Here is a 22,441-nt window from a genome sequence, read left to right on the forward strand (position 1 = left end):
AAGCAATCTTTTCTCATTCACTACAAACTGTATTTTATAAGTTATAAAACGTGACAAATATAATTTTAATTACTTTAATCAATTTTCTTAGTTCTTGATTTTAGCCTACTGATGACACTTAATTATTTGGAAGTCAATGTCTTGTCGACAATTTGATATGGAATTAACAGCATCAGTCAGCCGTCAATCAAGTCATATGTTTTATTTTTTGTTTATGTTTACATTGAAGTTTAATTTGAAAATTTTTAGACTATATATTTGAAATATATCCTAATTGTTAGAATTATTTAAATCAATTGTGCTATGCTTACTAGCTATTATAATTTTTTCTAGTTTCATCACTGTAACCTATTTATTTAAACTCTCAAAAATGGATGACGATATACAAAACTGTTGCAGAATATGTCTAGACGTTGAATCCGACCATGTACCCGTACTGGGAGATCCTACAATCCACTTGCATATGAAATCGTGCCTCGATATAACAATTTCTCAAAGCGATGAACTTCCTAAAGTTATTTGCCGGCGTTGTGAGTCTCAACTGAGCGATTTTTATAATTTCCAACTGAACGCTCGCTGTTCCCAAGACTGGTTAGAATCTTCAATTCAGGAGAAATCGAAGAAGCCAACAGAAAAAACGCAGTTGCAGCCTCTCCCCGACTCGGAGTACAACTCCGATTCTCTTCTGGAGTTCTTGAACAATACGGCAAATATAGAGGAATATTTAAATAACCTAGGCAAAGAAGATATACCATCTATAGTACATTTACTCGATAGAAATGCAAGTGAACTGGACGTGACGAATAAATCTTTTAGTGGGAAATTAAAAAAAATAACTACACCAAAGAAAAAGGAGCTAAAATCGAATTGTGTGAAAATGGAAATAGATGTTCTAGATTCGGATATTGAAATTGTTAAGGAGATACTAATGAAGGAGACTGAACCGAAAAGCAAAACAAGGAGTACGGATAAAAGTCCTTTGGTATGTTTTGGTTGTAAAACTAAGTTCGACAATGCACATAGAGTCTCACAGCATGTCAGTACATGTGATACTGCATCCCGTACATGCATAAATTGTAATATGTTATTTGATTCGAGACAAAAAATGTTACAACATGCCATTGTACATAATACATCTCTTACATGCAACTGCGGGAAACAGTTTGCTAATAAAGAAAAGTTGTTGTTACATCATAAAACATGTCTAATTGATTACGGAGCTGTCATGGGCTGTGTGTACCGTTGTAAGCAGTGTGGGGAAACTTACAATGAACGATTTCAACTGTACAAACATGTGAAGGAACATGTGGTGAAATCGGAAGAGAGGAGTTGTGATGTATGCGGTCACAAGTTCAATGGTGATGAAGCATTATTGAAACATAAAAAGGAGGAACATAAAACTGGTGATTTATACAGGTAACTATAATAGTTATTGCACTGCATAGTTATCTATTAATATTTTTTTAATAGGTGGTTATGCATTGGTCTTGTTTGTGATAATGGTATATGCTGGTGTGGCCCCAGTGGAGGAAATAGAAATAGAAATAATCTTTATTCAAATGAACTTAATATATATAAGTATATAGCACTTTTGAATAGTCAAGTTTTTTTTATTCTACCGCTTATTCTGAATGCAGATTTATCACAAGAAGAAGAAGGATGATAAAATGAGCATAAGTTTAGGACAGTTGTAAGAAAGTCACTGTTCTTTAAATATAATAAGTAGTTTATAATACATGGTGTATATAATTAGAGTAAAAAGTGTAATATTTATAAAGAAAATAAAAAATAAAGGTACACATATAGAAATATGATATGGCCAAATAGATGTCGCCACAAAATAGAGACAAAAAAAAGCTGTAGTGATTTCCTGGGCAGACTATGTGGAGGTCGACCTTCCATGGTACTTTGATAGTGATGAGATAATTTCATTAACAATTTCCTATTGATATCTTCCTAAAACCTATTATTTAAGTTTCTTAAGTGTAATTTTTTTTTTATATTATATATTATGTACGTGTATATGGAGGGGAGCATAAGAACTTTAGAAAGACTAAGTCGGGTATTGACACTAAAAAGTTTGGGAAACACCGCTGTAGACTGTCAACAACTGATAGTTATGATGTAATAACATTAAAGTTCTTATTCCAGGTGTAAAGTATGCAATTTAACATCAGCTGATCGCAAAGAAATATACCTCCATGTTAAAAACCACATGACGCTCCCTGAGACCAGTCGACATCTATGCGAATCATGCGGTCGCAGTTTCGCAACGCGAAATACACTGGCACGTCACTCCATGCAGCATGCCAAGTTAAAACACTGCAAATGTAACATCTGTGGTGAAACATTCTGTGATATTAAATCTAGAGATCAACACTTGTCCGAACATGTTAATATTGTGATGTGTGACCGATGCGGGCAAAATGTTGACAGTGGTAAATTGGATTTACACAAATGTGTATAAGTGTATTTAATTTGAATATAACTTTTGAGTTGTTTGTCGAATTTAATTTTGAAATTATGTTAAATACCGTTACCCATATCATTAATTGGGATGGAATGGGAGGGGATAAAAAAAATCATCTCGTTTCAGTAGTATACGGCCCACTATCCCCTTGTACTCAATAAGTTACGTACAGCCTTTGTCGGGGCTGCTTTGAACCCGAAGAAACGGCCGCTCACGTAATCCTAAAGTGGGGAGCAGTAGCCACACAACGAACACAAATCATCCAATCCTTGCAACGATGAGGTCGCTCCGTAAAGCCTTTTAAGACACCAGGAGGCTGCGCTTCTGGGAAGAGCTTGGCTTGGCTCAACACGTATACCATTATATGTCAAACTAGCTCTACCCGCGCTTCATTCGCGTGGAATTTTACACACTTTATATTTCTAAAATAAAAAAAAATCTAAAATAAAATTCCTCCTTATTACATCAGCTATTTGCCAATAAAAGACTCGTCAAAATCGGTCCAGCCATTTCAGAGATTAGCAGGAACAAACAGACAGACAAACAAAATACCAAAATAACATTTTTTACAACAAAAATTGTAAAAAATGTTATTTTGTTATTTATATTCATATGCATGTAGTAAAAACCGGTTATTTCAATATTACCAACAGACACTCCAATGTTATTTATATGTGTAGACGTGAGGGTAAACAATACAATACAATATATAGGTACCAGTACATACATACAGTACAATACAATACCATTTATATACACCGTAACATACCACACAAGTTATGCTACAGGAGCTAATGTTTTAATTAAATAAAACACTATTAACCTAAAATAATTTATTATTAAAATTAAACCTAAATTCAATTACTAAAAAGCAAAATAGTATAAACTTTTATCTAATGCATTCTGACCATGTGAGTATAAAAATATTTAAAATACATATTAGTCAATTATCGTCTATTGGGCAAAGAGTTAAAATTATGAATTAGCTTTCCTTCATACAGCTTGATTTTTTTAATGTTTACTTATGTTCATTTTTGCACTAAAATATTTGTAACAATGTACGGGAATTTAAAAGTTTTTAAAAGTTTTTTTTAACACCTGGACCAACTACTAGTTCCGAGCTAAGCACAACTTGTGTTATGGGTATTAAACAACTGATATGAATACATAAATGTATTTTCTTGTAGGTATAAACATACATAATATACATAGAAAACACCTAAACCGATAGAAACAATCATATTCCTGAATACAAATGCTTACACTGTGCGAGGAATTGAACCTGCGGCTATCGGAAGTAAAGCGGTGTAAACTAAACCTATATACTTCTGATGGAAGAATTCAATTATAAACCGCTACACCACCGAGGCCGTCAACTTTCTCTATTTCATCCTGAACTCTTCTCCAGGCTGAAAATTCGTCATGGCTTCCCGTCAAACACATAGTTTGATAATTAAAAAAAGATGAATACTAAGTAAGTTCATTAACTTCCAGTACCTAGTCTTCTAAATATATATAACTCAAAGGTAACTGACATAGTGATCTATGTGCGCACAGCCCAAACCACTGGACGGATCGGGCTGAAATTTGGCATGCAGGTAGATGTTATGATGTAGGCATCCGATAAGAAAGGAGTTTGATTAATTCTACCCCCAAGGGGATAAAATAGGGGTTGAAAGTTTGTGTGAAACTTTGTCAATTTAAACCGATCGGGCTGAGACTTTGCATGCATAAAGCTACTATGATGTAGGCATCCCCTAAGAAAGGATTTTGATAAATTCCACTCCTAATAAAATAGAGGATGAAAGTTTTTAGAAAAATAAAGTTAATTTCCACGCGGACGAAGTCGCGGCAACAGCTAGTTATAAAAATATTACTGCTATATTTATTTAATCCGTAATTAAAAAAAAAGTAAAATTATTGAGATAAGTAAACAAATTGGATCACAAATCGAAAATGTTAGTAATCTTTTTTATCAATAGCTGAAAATTGACTAATTTCCATAAAAGCGTCGTCTAAATTATTTTAACCATTAACAGAAACAAAACCATCCCCTGTGACCGAAGTTGAAGAAATCGGTGAAAATGATCCTTATTCTATACGGCATTAGGTTGTGGATATTGACGAATGCTTTCATAAGGGACGGTATGCATATTGTTTTGTGATTCTTCCGTATTCCTGTAACAAACCGACTGAATAATAACGTATTTCCTTTTCGTGTATAATGCTATTAGAAAAAAAATAAGCAAATAGTCTCTGGTCTAGTGTTGGCGCCAAACAATTGTATTCTCAGTAGATTTTTTTATTAACAAAATGTCGCTTTATAATACGAAAAAAGAAAAGCTAGGTACCGTAATGGGTATCACATCATCACTGTAACTCTATGTATTATATATGAGATGAGCCACTTATTTTGTTACAAATTAAATGAATATTTCGTCGATTAAATAGAAAAATGACATTTTTCAAAATTAGAAGCAAGAATTGCCTCCTTTTATATAAGTCAATTAAATTAACCACGCCGTCCTAATCAATATCTAAATACTTTTAAAATGATATATAATACTTCCGTATAAATTTAAAACTTTAAAGGGAAAAAAAATAAATAAATTTAAAAATTTTAAAGACAAAATGTACATTTTGAATACTACCATTTTTCTATTTAAACTACTATTTGTATTCCTGACTATTATTGTTTCGGTATCGATTGTATTGGTCTCGATGTTTGCTTTGTATATTACACCTATATGTATTTACTTATTTAAAAAATATATAAAGTATTAGAGTATTATGTTATCTGTGGTATTAGTATCAGCTGTCTAGTACCCATGGTACAAGCTCTGCTTAGCTTGGGACTAGATGGCGCTGCGGGAATCGTCCATAGCTATTATTATGTCTCTATAATTGTTCCTCTGTAATTTCACTGCTTTATCTCAGCCTACAATTAAATAAATAAATAATCCTGGACAACTAACACACCATCTAGTCCCATGGTAAGCAGAGCTTGTGTTACGGATACTAGATAACTGATATAAATACTTCGATATTTTGTTTTTGTTAATACATATATAATATATGTACGTAGAAAACTGGGTGTTTTCTATGTATATTATACCGATATAAACAATCATGCTCATGCATACAAATGTTTGAATCGTATGAGGAATCGAATCCGTGACCATCAGAAGTGTTAACCGCTGGACCACCGAGGCCGTTTAATATACACCATATACTGAAAAATATATACCATCTATGATCACGCTCGCAGCTTCTGCAGCTGTGACCTCGGAGTACCACGAGGTAAATCTATGGGACGGCATAGGGTACAGGCCTGTGGATACCGTAGCGAGGTATACAGACGTGGTGTTGATGTTCTTCGTCCAGGTGTCCAGCCTCAACTCTTCAGTTATGGATTCCATTAGCCCTGAAAATATCCATGGCTATCCTAAGTTACTCGTTATAGTATTACTTATCTAAGAGTGAAAGTCCCGTCAAAATCGGTCCATCCGTTTCAGAGATTAGCAAGAAGAAATAGCCAGACAATTTTTTTCAATTTATTTTATATTCAAATTATTTCAAAATTTTATTGACCGCCGATCTGATTATATACATATATTAATTAAAATGCTGTTAATTTGAAATTACGGACACATACATTTTATCTAAATGACGACCTCGGTGGCTAGCTGTATAGGACACTGCTTTTCTTCAGATGGTCGCGGGTTCGATTCCTCGCATGGTGCAAACATTTGCTTTCATGAATATTATTGCTTCCATCGGTCTGGGTGTTTTCTATGCATATTATATAATATATGTATTTACACAAAAAAATCTAAGTATATATATCAGTTGTCCAGTACCCTTAACATAACCGTCTGCTTACCGTGGGATTAGACAGCGCTGTGTTAATTGTCCAGGGTTATTTATTATATTTATTTATTTGTTTGTATAGATTACAAGTGTAATTAAAAGAATTTACACATGTCATGATTTCAATGGTGTACCTCTCAGTCCAAACTTCGCAGCGCAGTATGTTACCATATCAGCGCACGGCACCAAGCCTGCACTCGAGTTGATTGCTACGATGTGCCCGTGACGCCTCTCTATCATACTCGGCAGGAATGCTTGGATTATCTAGTCAAAGTAGGTCATTACATTAAAATAAATCACCACAAAATATTAGGATTCTAGCACTTGACTGCCTAAAGAATCTTTTGTAGGGGTAGAATGCACAGCGGCAGTAAATATAGTAAAGTAAGAAAGTAAAATATATATATTTGGTAAAAGTAACAAGGCTCACATACGATATGTCAATAGAAAATCTTACGAACAATAGAAGATATTTTCTTTATACAAAATTCAAATTATCTTCTACCAATAACGGCCAGATATAAATTTAAGTTCCAACATCTTTTACGCCCTAGCGATATTTTTTATGTTAATGGCTCCTTATTTAATTAAATTCACTATGACAACATTAAAATTAGTTAAAAAATGTCTCTGCTATATTTTATAGCATAGAGTAATTCGGCGTTCATGAAAATAATTGAAAATAATTTCTAAAATACCTAGTTTTTAAAGAATACTTTAAAAATTTCCGCCATTTTCTTTTACTTTGACATTACCATGTCATTCAAATAAAAAAAAAGTTTTGTTTATATCATCATCATCGGCTTCTTCCTTATCCCATAATATGTTTTTATTCATACAAGAATGAGAATGGTTTGATTATAATAATACAATAAATATCAAATATAAATAGAGTTACCCACCCAAAAATGTGCCAATAAATTGATTTCGATTAACCTCGTGACCCCATCAGGTCTGAGGTGGCTTATAGGGGCGCAGGTGAGTGCTCCAGCATTACTAATGACCATGGAGATGTCAGTCAATTGGCGGCGCATACGAGCTGCAAGGGTGCTGACCTGATCTCGTGCTGTTACGTCAATGGTGTACCCGAAGCACTGAAATGAATGATACGTATTTTAAAATGGTAGATTCTATACAAAGTCGTATATGTGGGTATCTCATTCCCATCTATGTCAATGAGCTTAAGTTTTTTTTTCACTGGATGATAATGAAATGATGTACCCTCTTGCGCTAACGGTTTACACTGGCGGGGCACCAGTGAGGGACGATAGAATGAGCATGAAGTAAGGTTAGTTAGCCCATCATGACAAATTTATCACGGTGGTTTCGAGGGGGAACCGCGTGGAGCTCAACCTGACATGGTACATTGTTAGCAAGGGGGCTACCGTTCCCCATTACTAACAATCCCTTTCCTCCTCCCCCCTCCCCCAATTGTCAGGTTAGAAAATGAGGTAGACATTCAAATTACAGGGTAATTAATTTAGTCCATCAAAAAATTATCATTTTGTTAAAAATTGACGGTCTAGCTAGTTTAGCACACCGCTTTACTTTCTATGGTTGCGGGTTCGATTCTTCGCACGATGTAAACATTTATATTCATGAGTATGATTGTTTTTATGATGTTTTCTGTATACCCCTACCAATACCACCAGACCACCGAGTCCATCAGTATAAGGCTAATACCTCTCCATCTTTCTTTCTGATCTCATCTATAACTGCATTGTTGCGTCCAGGGTCGACGTCCCAACACACCACAGTAGCTCCAAGCTCCGCCAACTGTAACGCCAGCTCTCTACCAATTCCGTGACCCGCTCCTGTTATCTGTACAAAAAAAAATCAATTAGAAGAATTTATTACGAGAAAATTTGGTTATGACAGTTTTGAACAATTTCTAGTTGCTCGATCGAGTTCCGCATTTGTTGTTAGTAGGTATTAGTTGTAAGGAAATAAATACAAAACTAACCTAGTATTTCTTACAATATTTTAAGATTTTAAGATAATTACTATAAGGTAGACTTATATTTATATACATCGTAAATAAAAATAGATTTATATCTGTTATAGTCAAGACTCTACTTTCGTTAGCTTATATTATAATAACGGGCGGAATTCTAATATTATCATTTCTACACAAATATGATATCCTAAATTAACACAAGAGATACTTTTTACTTGATTAACGGGGCCATGGGCTGTAACTTGTAAAATGCGTTTCTCATTTTAGTTCAATCATTTTGTTAATATAACATGTAACCCAGGGTTTTATAAAAATACTAGCTGTCCCGGCAAACGTTGTTTTGCCTTAAAATAAAAAAAAATTTAGGGGTGGACTACCCCTAACATTTAGGGGGATGAACAATAGATGCTGGCCGATTCTCAGACCTACTCAATAAGCTCACAAAATTTCATGAGAATCGGTCAAGCCGTTTCGGAGGAGTATGGGAACGAAAACTGTGACACGAGAATTTTATATATAAGATTCATAGATCATCATTACCAATACAACTCTCTTACAACACATAAGATGTGAGGGGAAAGGATCTCTTAGTAATGTGAACTAATGACCCCATTGCTAGCAATGCACCAAATAACATTGATTTCCACGCCACGGTTTCCACGGTTTCCAAGGGGACCCCCCTTGGAAACCATCGTATTAAATTCCTGGTAACATTTATACGGTGTGCTAACTGATCTGACTTTATGCTCATCTTATCATTCTCCACTGGTGCTCCGCCAGCGTAAACCTAGCGCAGGAGAGTGCAATATTCCATTATCGTCAATGAAAAAAAATACATTAGTCTATTTACTAACTAGCACAGTTTCTCCATGCAAACTCTTCATAACAGGCGGTATCAGTAGCCTGACAAGAGCTACAGCACACGTGGAAAACAACTTCACAACAAGCACCAATGTATCTAACGCCCAGAAGGGTGCGTTCGCTACACCTCCACTACCCCACCACGGCAGAATCCAAACCTCTTGGACAGCCCGAAATCTCCTCGCCGCACTTCGTATAGATCTTATAAAAATATTTTTTCTAGGCATTATCATAAAGTAAAATGATTACAAATCAAACAATAGTCATCGATACGTCGAAATGTCATGTTATAATACAACAAATTTTTAAATTATAATGTCTATGGATTCAATAAATCTTTATTCATTTGAAAAAGGTCTAAAGAAATAAAATCTACCTTTTATAGAGGTAGATTGTGGTCAAATGGAACTGAGAGATTATCGTCCACAAACTATAAACAAATTATATATTATTTTTGCAGGAACATATGACAAGAATACAGAAAATATAATTTAATATGTTTCATGATATTATCTGTAACTTGATAATTATTATTTAATAAAATATAATTAATTTCCGAACCTCCTTTTTTAAGTAAAGGACGAAATTCTTAATAGACAGATAAAACAATGTAGGTATTTTATTCTCTATGTTATCATTAATTGTTTTAGCTGAATATTTGATCTAATATTATAATATTGTTGGATTATAAATCGTTATGGCTAAACCGCTACAAAAAGAAAGAGAGAATAGGTCTGCAGACAAAAAAGATTTCAGTTTCCATCCTTATACAATCACGCCTGAAAGCGCCCACACTTCGATACTCCTATTAGAGTCTTCCGAACCTGAAATACTATGTCAGGTATGAAATTTAACTATATGCTAGAATATATTGTATCGAAGTAGGTGTTATTTTGCGCAAGTCCATTTCATTACTTAATGATTTTATATTTTTATTTTTAAGAATGGAGCTCGGATATAGTAGCCTTGCAGTCTAGTGTTAACTGTTCGGCGACCAAACTGCGAATAGTCGAACCTAGTGTTGCCTACATTAGGCTTCCAAGCTATATCCGAGCTCTATTCAATGCCTGATATGCCTAGAGGCGAAACATGTGTGTAGAGTCAATAACAGTCGGAGTTTGATCATCAATAAAGAAGGTCGTAATGCTTCCAGTAGCGGTGGTCAGGTTTCCAAACCAAATATTTGTAGTCTCACATATGCTAATGGTAGGGGAATTAAATAAAATAATATAAGTTCATTTAGTATACATCAGTATTTTTAATATGATAATGGAATGGCGCAGCTGCCTGCGCTAACGAAGAGCGATTTACGCTGTCGGGGCAGCAGTGGAGGATGATATAAAGGCAGAGTTCAGGTCAGTTAGGCCGATTAAGCTTTTATTTACCATCTACCTGCTGCTGTTCAGTTTGCCCGTTATCATGGCAGTTGTACCACAGAACTCGGTAATAATAAATAAAATGTAGTAAGATATCCTGTTTTTATCTTCGTTTTACGTACAGTTTGATTTGTTATCGGTATTTCTATCACCGGAATGTGATATGTATTATGATTTCCAATTTTTTTCTCTATCGTTCCATAGACATTACGAGCTATAACCAAATTCTCGGCACAAGAATTGCAGAATCGTCATGTCCTATTCAACTTGAACGCCATTCATTACATAATACCCCACGTGGAGCATCCTGAGATGAACATAAAAAGGTTTGCCTTAAAGGCCTTAGCACAACTGTGTCAGTTGCCACGCGGACCGGAGCAAGTGCTAGCAAATCCACAGAATCTCAGGAAAATTGCTTACATGTTGGTGAAGGTAAAGTAAAAGTAACTAAAAACTATTTAGATGACTCCGGAAAATTGCGTTATGCATCCATTTGTTTAGGAGCTTCAATGCCAAAAACTCGTGGATCAAAAATGGCTTTAGTTAACGATTCTAATATGCAAATTTAGTTTCAATAAAAAATCATGGAGTTTAATTATACATTAACCATGTTTTAATCATTAATTTAGCGATCATGTACATATGAACGATTTGAGGTAGACTGGTATAAATCTTCTGCTTTAAAAAAAAATAAACGGATAATTTGGAATACTGATGTGATCTATTAAATAGGTCTTTGCTTAGCATATGCCATGTCGATTGGCCTATTATCAAGAGTTAGTACGAGGAAATGTCACGAGCCCGCACATTATGGGGGACGCTAGCTCTTGTCTCTCTCAATTGTGCCCTCATCTTACATCCCTCAATTATCCAAAGATTCTGTTTTTACTTTTACTTTGTGTAATTTATAAATCGAATGTTTGTAAATGTTATTAAATAATTACTTATGTAATTGCTGAAATGAAAAATTCAATTTTGCTATAGACTCCGTGCTGTTAAGCATATTTATCATTATTTGTGTATTCTACAGATACTTTTTAGAATAGTACTATAATACTAACATACTACTTGTATGTAAAGGACTTTTAATTGTAGATAGAAGACATATTTGTACTCGAGTTCGCGTCTTTAGTCTTATCGGAACTGACAAGGGAGCCGCTCGGTTGCGAACAGCTAGTCTCGGCAAACATACTGAACAGTCTCTTCTCAAGAATGAAGAATAGTCTAGATCCTGATGTACAGAAAAATTGTTTGCAGGTATTTTTATTATAGTTAAATGATAGATACGACATTTTAAATTATGCATATAGGTAATATTATGGACGGCCTCGTTGGTCTAGTGGTTTAGTTCACCGCCTCACCTCCTATAGTGCGAGTTCGATTCCTCGCACGGTATATAAACTATAAAGAGGACAATTAAATATTGTAATGTTTGTTTTTTTAATTGTTAAATTAACAAAAAATGCTCTATATTATATCACCCTTACAAATATGTTGTTTCAGCAATACAACACTGGATTATATTTTCAAAATAAACTCGCAATTTTTCAGACATTAAGCAACTTACTGGATGATCCAGTTTGTGCGTCGGAAGTGACAAAAAACCACCAGTTTAGTTGGCCATCACTCCTCGCTCTGATGCAAAGCAAATATCTGGCTATTCAACACGCGGCGCTTAGAACTGTTGACCAGTTGATCTGCCGATACAAGGACCAAGTTGTTCAGAGGACTTTCAGAGCCTCCACTGGGGTATTGGATCTCTGCGATATTCTTGAGGTAAATTATATGCTTCCAAGATTCATTACGCCTCATCTCCATCAGATGAGGCGTAATGAATCTTGGAAGCAAATAATTAAACGGTTAAATCTGATAATAATCTGAAGCAACCAGATTTGCCAACGCTTAGGAAACCTTAATATACCCTTATTGAAAAACTCCGTGTTGTAGTCTCTCGAGAAAACCTCGGCAGATAGTTCATTCCATAACCCAAGTACATTCGGAAGGAAGCTTCTCTGAAGCCGCATTCTCCGAGAGTTGCGATTTAAGTTCCAGCATCTGGAGATGAATTCCCTGTGGATGGCGAGCGGTGTGATGGCATCATGTCGAACAATTCCTCAGAATACATTCCGTTGTATATTTGGTAGTACACATAAAGCGATACGAAGTCTCGCCTCAACAATATGGGAGTCATATTGTTGAGAAGAGACTTCGCATCGCTCCTCGCATACCGCTTCCCGCAACCCCAAGAGATCGGGATCCACCTAAATCAATACAATTGACACAGTATTATATAAACCCAAACTAAGCTATGAGTATTAAACAACTGATAGAAATAATGAAATACATTTATATATGTAAATCCTTACATAATAAAACATTATTATGAACTAATAAGACTAGAATCTAAAACCATTGTGCTAGCGGGGTAACATACCAAATAATCAGAGACAAGTCAATAGGGACGCCCACTGGAATGTCAACTATACAGGAAACGCGATGTGGTCTTCCTATCCCCATGGACAATCGACAAAATGGCTTTCTTGGACCGGTCTTCTCTAGTTTCTTGTGTGCTGTGCCACTTTACTTGTACCAATTTTGTTCTCAGTCGTACGAATTTCGTGACGTCCACACGCAAGTGTTGGGAGTTTTACGAAATTACGTCGAAACAGAAGAGAACGCAGCGCATTTGTACCAGTCCGGTTGTATTTTAAGGCTACTGGCGTACTTGGAAATGGCACTGCCTGCAATGAAGCCCCATTGTCTTGCGGTGCTGACCAAAATGTCGTTCACGTCCAATGGAAGAGATGTAAGCTATTTTTGCTGTTGAATGTCACGAATATGAAGTATTTTATTTTCATTTAGAATTAATTTCGGCGATAAACATCATCATATAATTATTATCAGATATACTTTCTTTTGAGTCGTATTTATGAATAAACGCATCAACAGCTAATAATGTTTTATAAATAATGCAATTGGGTTTTGAAGCATGGTCTCTTACATTTCAGGCACTGTTTGAAACAGGAACAGATTTAGTGTTTTGTCATCAACTTCTGAGTTCAAACGTGGAACTGCTCGCTGATGCAGCTATGGGTGTTGCCAACATGACAAAACTACTGCCTGCTGCAGTTCGTATGTCTGATACCAACATTATAGAAGCATTATGTGGTAAGAATCCTAGTTGTTTTAAATGATATTGAAGTTTTTGTGTCGTGCCGGAGTAATAATAAGGATAGAATGTATCTCAATGTATACTAAAATATATAGAATATATCTTATATATATATATATAATAATTAATACAAAAACAAATTTAGGTATATATAATAATCTTAAATAGTCCTAAATAATCTTCTGCCATCCTACAAAAATGCAGCAAATTACATGTAAATGTGTTCAGGTCTAGAAATCGACTAACTACACCGTTGAGTAGACTCAGTGCAAGATAAATAGGAGTCTGCTTGGCCAATTCTGTTCTTCCCTATGGAACATCAAACAAATTAATGTCTTCTGCGTACACTTTTGCTAAGGTTCTATCGTCTTTTTTAACTATGAAGACATACATAGATATGTAACCAAATAACAAATGTAATCTCTAGTTCATTTTTCTACTCTACTGCTTTGGTTCTCGCAATGCTTGAGGAGAATTACCTACCTTGTCTATTAATGGTCTATACTCTGATGCCTACGGTATGACTTATCTATACAAGCCATGGTTACCCACTCATCTGTTTGACACTGTCTGTGTGTAGCTCATTTTTCTAGAAAAATGCAACTGAAACGTTAGACCTGTTACAGTAATTGCATGAATCATTAATATTTTGCAGCAATTCTGGGTGATGACGCTGCAGTCTGGTTCTATAGTCGAATGAATGCTCTGAGAGCATTAGCTGAATTATGCCGCATTATACCCAAAGCTGCTTTCAGTCTTGTTGATCCGAAGACCTTTGCTTCCTTACGAAATATTAATAAGAAATGTAAGTGTAAAAACATTTAATGAATAAAATATTTACTGTACTCTGCAGCGACGGAGTTACTGAAAATAGCGAGTTCTACCACACATTATTATGTCGTTGTGAACGCAACACTTGTTCTCATTTCGTCCGGTATATTTGAATCCTACGTGGAAGGGGCGAGCCTACCACTGTCTCCTGGATAAATTATTGGTCCTACATTGGAGAGTCATTCAGTAATACAAATTGACACAAAATTTTTCTTTTACACCAAAAGATTTGTGCTCAAGACCTCTTGAGCGTAAGTCACGTTATTATAAAATCTCTGAATTCTCTATACCACCTATGCCACTGTTTTGGATCGACTGGAGGAGATCTCTTCTAGGTATAAGTCTACATTTGCTTACATTGTCTCTAAATTATATTATTAATGTATTATCTTTGCAATACAGAATATAGATTAATGCTAATATAACAATATTATTCTCAGTCAAAGATACACCAATAGAGGCACAACGATTGGCTGTCCAGTGTTATATTAATTTACAAAACTATCACGTCAGTACAAGAGCTATGCTTAATTCGGATTTTATGGAGGAATTAATAAATATACTACAGGTTTGTCAACAGAATTAAAAAAAAGATATACTCGTATTTATAAAATAAAATGTTTTTTTGTAACGTAATTGTTAATTTTGAACAATTTCAAACTTATCTAGAACTTAACGATGTCCATTAGTACAATTTTTTTTTTATTTCAATTTAAAATTATTGAAGGGTCTCGAATCACTTTTGGTCTTATGGTCGTTAAATCACGTTGCCCTGCAGCCAGGCAATCTCAGAAGCATTTTTGGGATAGTATAAAATGGTGCACCCGTCTGCGCTATAGTATACGATAGAGGGGTATCTGTAGAAGATGAGATGTGACAAATGAAGTCAGATCAGTTAGCCCATTGTGATGACGGTATGGTACATGTCATAAATGAGATCATTAGACTCCATTATTCATTATTAATAATACCCTCCCCAAGTAATTTGTAATTATACTGCCCTATTTCACCGAAACACACTTTAAATACAAGCTGCTTGACATCCAAATAGGCGAGATTCATTTTTAAGCCAATTAGCAACTTACATAGCAAGAACTTTGGAGATCTACATGTATATACGTGTTACCTTAATACCAACAGTATAAATACAATAGTTATTTAAATTAATGATTACGATTTAATAATTTCAACCTTCATTATGTTTAATTAATCGTTTATCAAACCTTTTATTATGAATTTTAATCATTACTTTTAATCGTTAATCAAATTAATTTTGGACCAATACTAGGCGATTGAGAAGTGCATACACATATTAAATTGATGTGTCATTTTTGCAGCGTATTGACACAAATTTGAAGATCATGACGTGTACTGTTCTCAATGGGTTGATGGTGGAAGAAGTGGCACGTGAACTGTTTACTCAAAAAAGAGGAGAATCGGTAGGCTTCTCTCTCTAGTCTCTATCAGCACAGTTCCTTGTTTTTATCGCGTACGTAGGTATTAACAACTGCTCTACGTAGACTCAACGTTCCTATAGGCCATTCGAGAACCAAGAAAGATCCTTAGTTCTTACCATTTTTAATACTTAACTTTTTTACTCCAAAAATGCCAAAAACTCCAAAATCATGCCTCAATGCTCCTACAGTCTGGTTTTATATGTTTTGTAGGTGGTATCTGATAATTTGCGAATCGAACATATCGGCCTGCGGACTGCTCTTTGTACATTGATTACGTGCAGCGTCACCGACGAGGGCGCTGATGTTTACTTGGAATTAGGAACTATACATTAGTGAGTTGTTTTATATAAAAGTTCTAGTGTTCCAGTTCCAGCTATTTACTGCGATTTCGTATGCTTGTTTGAAATAAATAGTAGTCTACGGATGTACTCGTATTAGGTACATCTATTTTTACGCCAAATTTCATTAAATTTCGTTCAGCAACATATAACGCGAGTGTGACCTACGCGTGATTCCCCCTGAAATCAGCATTATTAAATTATGGTGAATTTAGCTCGGTTAGCTAACGGACCTAACTTTAGGCTCATCCAATCATCCTGTATTTACTTATTTTTTATTTAAATCTTCTTATCTCTTCTTAACTCTGCGCCATTCACACGGGAAATCTCCCCTGACAATTCATGGTCCGTATGCACTCGGCGCTAAACAACAGTCGATCGAACTCTCTACTAGTAGTGTTACACATACACTACACTATACATCCTCCACTAGTTCTGGCATCCACCATAAGTGCAAACCGGAAAAAACTGTTACATTTGTCTCCATTACGAAAATCCTAATTCTAGACGGCAGATATATATTATTATATTTGATCCCGTCCGGCAGCTTTTACGTGAAAGAGCCACAAACATCCATTGATAGGGGGAAGAGAATTGTTAGGAATGTGAATTATAAAACTTATTGCTAGCAATGTACAATATCAGATTGATCTCCATGCGGTTCCTGGAAACCATCGTGACAAATTTCTGGTGAATTTTCCACGATGGGCTAACTGACCTTACCTCATGCTCATCTCATCTTCCACTAGTGCCCCGTTAGCGTAAACCGTTAGCGCAGGCGGGTGCATGATACCATTATCATCCATTAAAAATAGTCCATCAATCCATCGTCACATTCGTGTTTATAATATTGTAGGTTATAAATAATCTGTTTGCAGCATGGTTGAAAATAAATTAGCCAGATACGTTGTCGGCGCTTGGGAGCCCGCCATAGAAGCTATATTCCGACACCATCCATCTGCAAAGTTTGCCTACACCGGGAAATTGGATATTAACGATTTTACGCAGGTAACAACAGCGACTGGTGTCGTCATGACCTCGCTAGTAGACGTAGCTTTAGCATATGGCGACTTAATGAGAAGACTGCAATTTGATAGTATTCTTGGTATATATAGATCTCTGCCGGTGGCAATATTACAGATTTAAAGCACCTAGTTATACCCCAAACCCCTTTACAAATATCCCTTGAATAATATTTATTATGCATTTATATATGCGAATCTGTCAGGCCGATTATCCGGGATTGAGTTAAAATCTTTCAAATCTATTTACAGAGACTAGGCTCGTTTTGAGGTACTTTGTAAATGCGTTGTCATTATTTTCTGAAAGGCATATCTAATTACAAAGTTGTGTATGTGTGTGTGTGCTCCAGGAAGGATTCTACGTACAGAAAAGACTGGGCGACAGATTCTTAACAATTGAAGAGATAATGTCCCAGAAGCCCCCACACCGGTACCCTGTTTTTATATGCATGTTCCACCCACACGCCTCGTTTGATGCTACTTCTGGTTTGGATATAAGATCGCCACGTTAGTATCTATGTATATCCAGGGATAGTAGTGGATTCGATTCTTCACAAGATACAAACATTTGTATTACTGGCTGAAAACTATGATACGCATTTTCAAACAATACAAATTGATACTATATAAAGCAATTTATCCGGCTCGAATGACCAATGTTCACATCCCAAAATTGGACGTGAAACAAAAATGTTCTGCGAATTTAATTAAATTGAATAATGTCAATAATGGGACATTCTATCCCTGTGTCTCTGTCAAAACGCCATATAGTGGTAGAAAAATTAACACAAATGCATATTATAATGTTTCACAACAGACAAATCCTCAGTTGACTCAAAGCCGGCGATATCTCTATCTGGTCGGTTCCACCTGCCTCAGCTTCCAGACGATACAAATTTGCGCGCGTATATGCTGAAATTACGCATCTGGTTTGGTGATCAGTAAGTATACATTTTTTTTTCTTTTTCTACTGTTACCGTCAACGGCAACCGTGCCTCGCTAAAGCAGATTTCTGTGACTACACCGCCATCTAGTTTGAGTGAGGTAACCACCACAATATATTTTTCATTATTTGTATGATTATTATTATTTATATGATTTATGCTTATTAACTTGAAGTAAATATGTAAATAGTAAAGATTAAATCTAACTATAATTATATTATAAAATGTATGTTCTAGAAGTCTGATATAATCATATTTATTTTTGAATACAAGATATAAGTTCTGATTTGACCATAACAGTCCTACCTACCTACTGACTTTAAAAATAGAACCGCCATATTGTGTAGACAGCCCAGTTAGGTTTAAGTGCTCTAAATGAAAAGTACATACAATTGAATATATAAATGAATAATCTTTGTATATCTTTGCTGCTGTCGCTATATAAAACTACACATTTGCAAATTCTATATAAATATACATACACTTTGAGGATTTATTTTTGTAATTCTGATGTTTTGTAATAAAAATGTTTATTTACTAATCATAAGAATTCTTAGCTTATTTTATATGAAACTTTCGAGTAAAACATGTTACTCCTGGGAGTCCTGAGTGGAAACCTGTACTACAGATCACTGTTTAAAAGGTACCTATAGTATTTCGGAGTGAAGTATAATAGGATATAGTGAAGTATATACATAATACTATGATAGTATTAGTGAATCTGACAGAGGACGACCACCAGAAAAGTAGCGCCATCTACCGGGTCCAATAGTATTTTCAAACTGTCTAGGAATCTTAGTATATGTAAAATGAAGTCTGTTCGCTTAGATCTTTTAAACTACGCAAAGGATTCTACTAACTTTGTGCTTTATATATTAATATAAACATATGTATAATTCAGTAATATATTGTACTGTATTTAAATAAATAAAATATAAAATTCATTTAATTAATATATCCCGCCATTTTTACAATCAGGCTCTGTCAACTGCACAGAGTACGTTGTGAACAATATTAATAATGCCAAAGACTATATATACTACATATATACATAAGCATCTGGGCAAAGCTAGTGCGTTCCACTAGCATAGAATAGAATAGAAAATACTTTATTTACATAAACGTAAATTTAATTTATAAATATGCTTTTCGTTACAGTGCCAAATCTTTACTTTACTTTGAAATTGATGACGCGCATTATGAAGTGAGGTGACTATTTTTTTTAGTGTAGTTTTAAATTTAAGGTACTTAGCCTGGCGTTGTGTAAATTGTCCTCGTTTATTATCTTACTAATATTATAAACTCGGAAGTTTATGAGTGTGGGTAGATGGATAGACGGATGTTACTCTTTCATGGAATACCTGCTAAATGGATTTTAATGAAACTTTACAAAAATATACATCAGAATAACATACACGCTATGAACTTCATGCAGTTGAAACCGCGGGCACCGCTAGTTAATAATAACATTGTGATGCAGATATCGCGAGAAATGCAAAGAAGTATCGTCATCGCTGAAGCAAAAAGCCCAGCTGTTGGCAGAGTTTGTGGCGGAGCAAATGTCCGGGTTGTCCCAGGACCGTGACTGTACCATGCCGAGCGTTGACTTGCATTTGGCTGACTTAATGGTGACTACCATCGCAAAGGGAATTATATTTGTGACTAGCCGACCTGTGCCATTCCGTCTCTCTTCACACAACTCTTTCTTATGTGGCACAGACGAAGTTTTTTTTTTTGGATATGATAATGAAATGGTGCACCCGCCTGCGCTAACGGTTTACGCTGGCGGGGCACCAGAGGAGGATGATAAGATGAGCATGAGGTCAGGTCAGTTAGCCCATCGTGACAAATTCACCAAGAATTTATCACGATGGTTTCCAGGGGGAACCGCGTGGAGGTCAACCTGACCTGGTGCATTGCTAGTATGGGATCATTAATCCACATTACTAACAATCCCCTTCCCCCCGCACAGACGAAGTTCTCAAAATGCAGATAGATAAATAAGAAGTTTATTAAAATTAGAATAGAAAATCCTTTATTAAAGTAAACAACGAGGGTAATAATAGTAATATTATAAATACGAAAACGTATGTCTGTTTTTTGGTTTTTTACGAAGTAATGAACTTGACTATCTCGGTAGGTTGTTTTTATTTAGACAAAATGCAGATGATGTCATGGGTAACAGCAAGAGAATTAATATATTTTGTTACCAGATGGATTTAAACTCAAAGGTGATAGGGCTTGGCTGGGTGCGGTGTGGCGGAGCCCTAGAGCGTGCACTCTTGTACAAGGTGCTGGCGGACCGCGTGGGCCTGCCTTGTGCTTTGCGTAGGAGGAGTAGCGCGCATGCGTGGTGCGAGGTTGCAGTGCCGGAACCGAGCGTGGTATGTACTACCATTAATTATGGGAACGTTGAGGGCAATGTTGGGCACAATGGGAGAAATGGCGTGCTGGAACCAAGCGCGGTATGTACTACTGTTGATTATTCTCATTTCACCATGTAAGATGGGGTACCCATCACCACCTGTAAGCGTAATATTCTCATAATTGATTTGCCTTTATCCCATTTTTAGGGCTCGGCACAGACAGGCGGCCTTAGCCATTGCGAGGCTCTTTGTCCTAGGTGAAAAGTATGTGATACGAACAATTATGCGGATTTTTCCATTCATTCAAGAAAACTAGGTATTAAGCGACGCACCGGGCGATTGTTCTGTCCGCTACCCTCTAAGGTCTACACTGGGCGCAGTACGACCTCTTCTTCCACTGATCCCTATCAACTGTATCTCACTTTCCTCTCCATTTTTCCATCCTTCGTACTCTCATCATAATATCAATCTCTGTTTGTTTACTTGTCAGGGAGAAGTAGAAAACAAAGAAGAGAGTTACCCAGCGGGGTTACTGCGCGTCAACTACGTTGTAGATCTCATGAACCCTCCTGGTCAATTGTTGCCATTGGGTAGCTTCGAGGCGCAGCGGGTGTGCGGTCCCGTTTGTGCACCGCCTTATACCGCGAGAAAAATGCCCGAAGTTTGCAGATGTGAAAAATAAAACATTTTCTTTCTTGTCCAGACCTATCTAATGTACGACCGTTTGTTTGTGTTTTGAGTAGATACTCGTTTAGTTCTTTCACATACAACTATTTACCTTCAATTAGATTTGAGGTCTGGTCAGTTAGCCCATCGTGCTAATTTCACCAAAAATTTATCATGATGGTTTCTAGGGGGAACCGCGTGGAGATCAACCTGACCTAAGGTTATTAGTCCATTATCATTATTCCATTACTAACAATCCTTTCACCCCCTTTCAAATGGATTCTAGCTGCTAACTAAAAATGTAATAAAATCTGTACATTATTCTAATTATTTTGATTCTAACAAGAAAAACTATTTAAGAGTTATTATTTGATTTAATCTCATTAAAAAGTATAATGTAGGTACAAAGGCAGTTTCGTTTTACACTTCGTCACAATTTATTTTATAATAAAATATAATACTTATAATAACTTAATTGTAGGCACATTTTAAGACAGTGCACAATGCACGGACGGATGGACGATCACAACATTTATACTTATACACATAACCTATTTTTTAAATAGTACTTATCCAAATATTTTTAAATACTCGACCAAAAAAACATTTACTTTAATTAAGCAAAAAAATAAACATTTATAAAATTAAGAGCGTTTATAGAAAATTACAGTAGGTACATACAGAAAATACACTTTATTATAAAGCAACATCTTCTATTTTTTACTTATCGTATTGTTAAAATGAACTAAATATAAATTTTGGAAAATAATCTTTAAATTTTATACATTAAGGTACTTTTTCCAATTATTTACATTGCTTAATAAATCAATATCAATAAAGTAAAAAAATATTGAGAAATAAACTCTAAATTTTTAACCTTAAGGCAGATTTTCCAATGTTAATGTTAATTCACCGTATTTTAATAAAGCTGTCACCTGAATACACTTTAGCTGCAATAAAATAATAAAAAAAAAATATGGTATAGATATTTTTCTGGTCGAGTTTCATTTAATTATAATTTTTAATATTGCCAATAAATTTATCTAATTATACAATAATTTTAAATTTGTTCAGACTTGGTTATAACCAATTTCAATAATTGACTAATGTT

The 22,441-nt window shown here is 35.3% G+C and overlaps 3 protein-coding genes across 5 annotated transcripts; 2 read left to right on the top strand and 1 right to left on the bottom strand.

Moving 5' to 3' along the window:
• Nucleotides 1-185: 185 nt before the first annotated feature.
• On the top strand, nt 186-2,507 carry LOC131846004 (zinc finger protein OZF-like). The gene is made up of 2 exons (XM_059195202.1): nt 186-1,416; nt 2,152-2,507. The coding sequence occupies exons 1-2, from the start codon at nt 371-373 to the stop codon at nt 2,465-2,467; spliced, it is 1,362 nt and encodes a 453-aa protein (XP_059051185.1). The 5' UTR covers nt 186-370; the 3' UTR covers nt 2,468-2,507.
• A 1,983-nt stretch (nt 2,508-4,490) lies between these two features.
• On the bottom strand, nt 4,491-9,425 carry LOC131846015 (17-beta-hydroxysteroid dehydrogenase 13-like). Its single transcript, XM_059195217.1, has 6 exons — nt 9,152-9,425; nt 8,024-8,161; nt 7,243-7,434; nt 6,475-6,604; nt 5,718-5,894; nt 4,491-4,648 (listed from the first exon to the last, which is right to left on the bottom strand). Exons 1-6 carry the CDS (start codon nt 9,389-9,391, stop codon nt 4,503-4,505), a joined length of 1,023 nt encoding a protein of 340 aa, XP_059051200.1. The 5' UTR covers nt 9,392-9,425; the 3' UTR covers nt 4,491-4,502.
• A 378-nt stretch (nt 9,426-9,803) lies between these two features.
• On the top strand, nt 9,804-21,452 carry LOC131845977 (armadillo repeat-containing protein 3). Of its 3 annotated transcripts, XM_059195159.1 has the most exons (17): nt 9,804-9,999; nt 10,739-10,966; nt 11,630-11,791; nt 12,086-12,310; nt 13,140-13,340; nt 13,543-13,702; nt 14,362-14,511; nt 14,978-15,105; nt 15,875-15,976; nt 16,205-16,326; nt 17,211-17,340; nt 17,705-17,861; nt 18,172-18,295; nt 19,457-19,507; nt 19,779-19,926; nt 20,512-20,682; nt 21,155-21,452. In XM_059195159.1, the coding sequence occupies exons 1-17, from the start codon at nt 9,856-9,858 to the stop codon at nt 21,344-21,346; spliced, it is 2,595 nt and encodes an 864-aa protein (XP_059051142.1). In that variant the 5' UTR covers nt 9,804-9,855; the 3' UTR covers nt 21,347-21,452. The 3 variants fall into 3 exon arrangements, with proteins under 3 accessions (XP_059051142.1, XP_059051140.1, XP_059051141.1); XM_059195157.1 differs by lacking the exons at nt 9,804-9,999; nt 19,457-19,507 and having other exon boundaries at nt 10,758-10,966; XM_059195158.1 differs by lacking the exons at nt 9,804-9,999; nt 13,140-13,340 and having other exon boundaries at nt 10,758-10,966.
• Nucleotides 21,453-22,441: the final 989 nt, after the last annotated feature.

This window comes from Achroia grisella, unplaced genomic scaffold (genome assembly GCF_030625045.1).
Source record: "Achroia grisella isolate CSIRO2021 unplaced genomic scaffold, CSIRO_AGI_Agris_v1 utg487, whole genome shotgun sequence".
NCBI lineage: Eukaryota > Metazoa > Arthropoda > Insecta > Lepidoptera > Pyralidae > Achroia > Achroia grisella.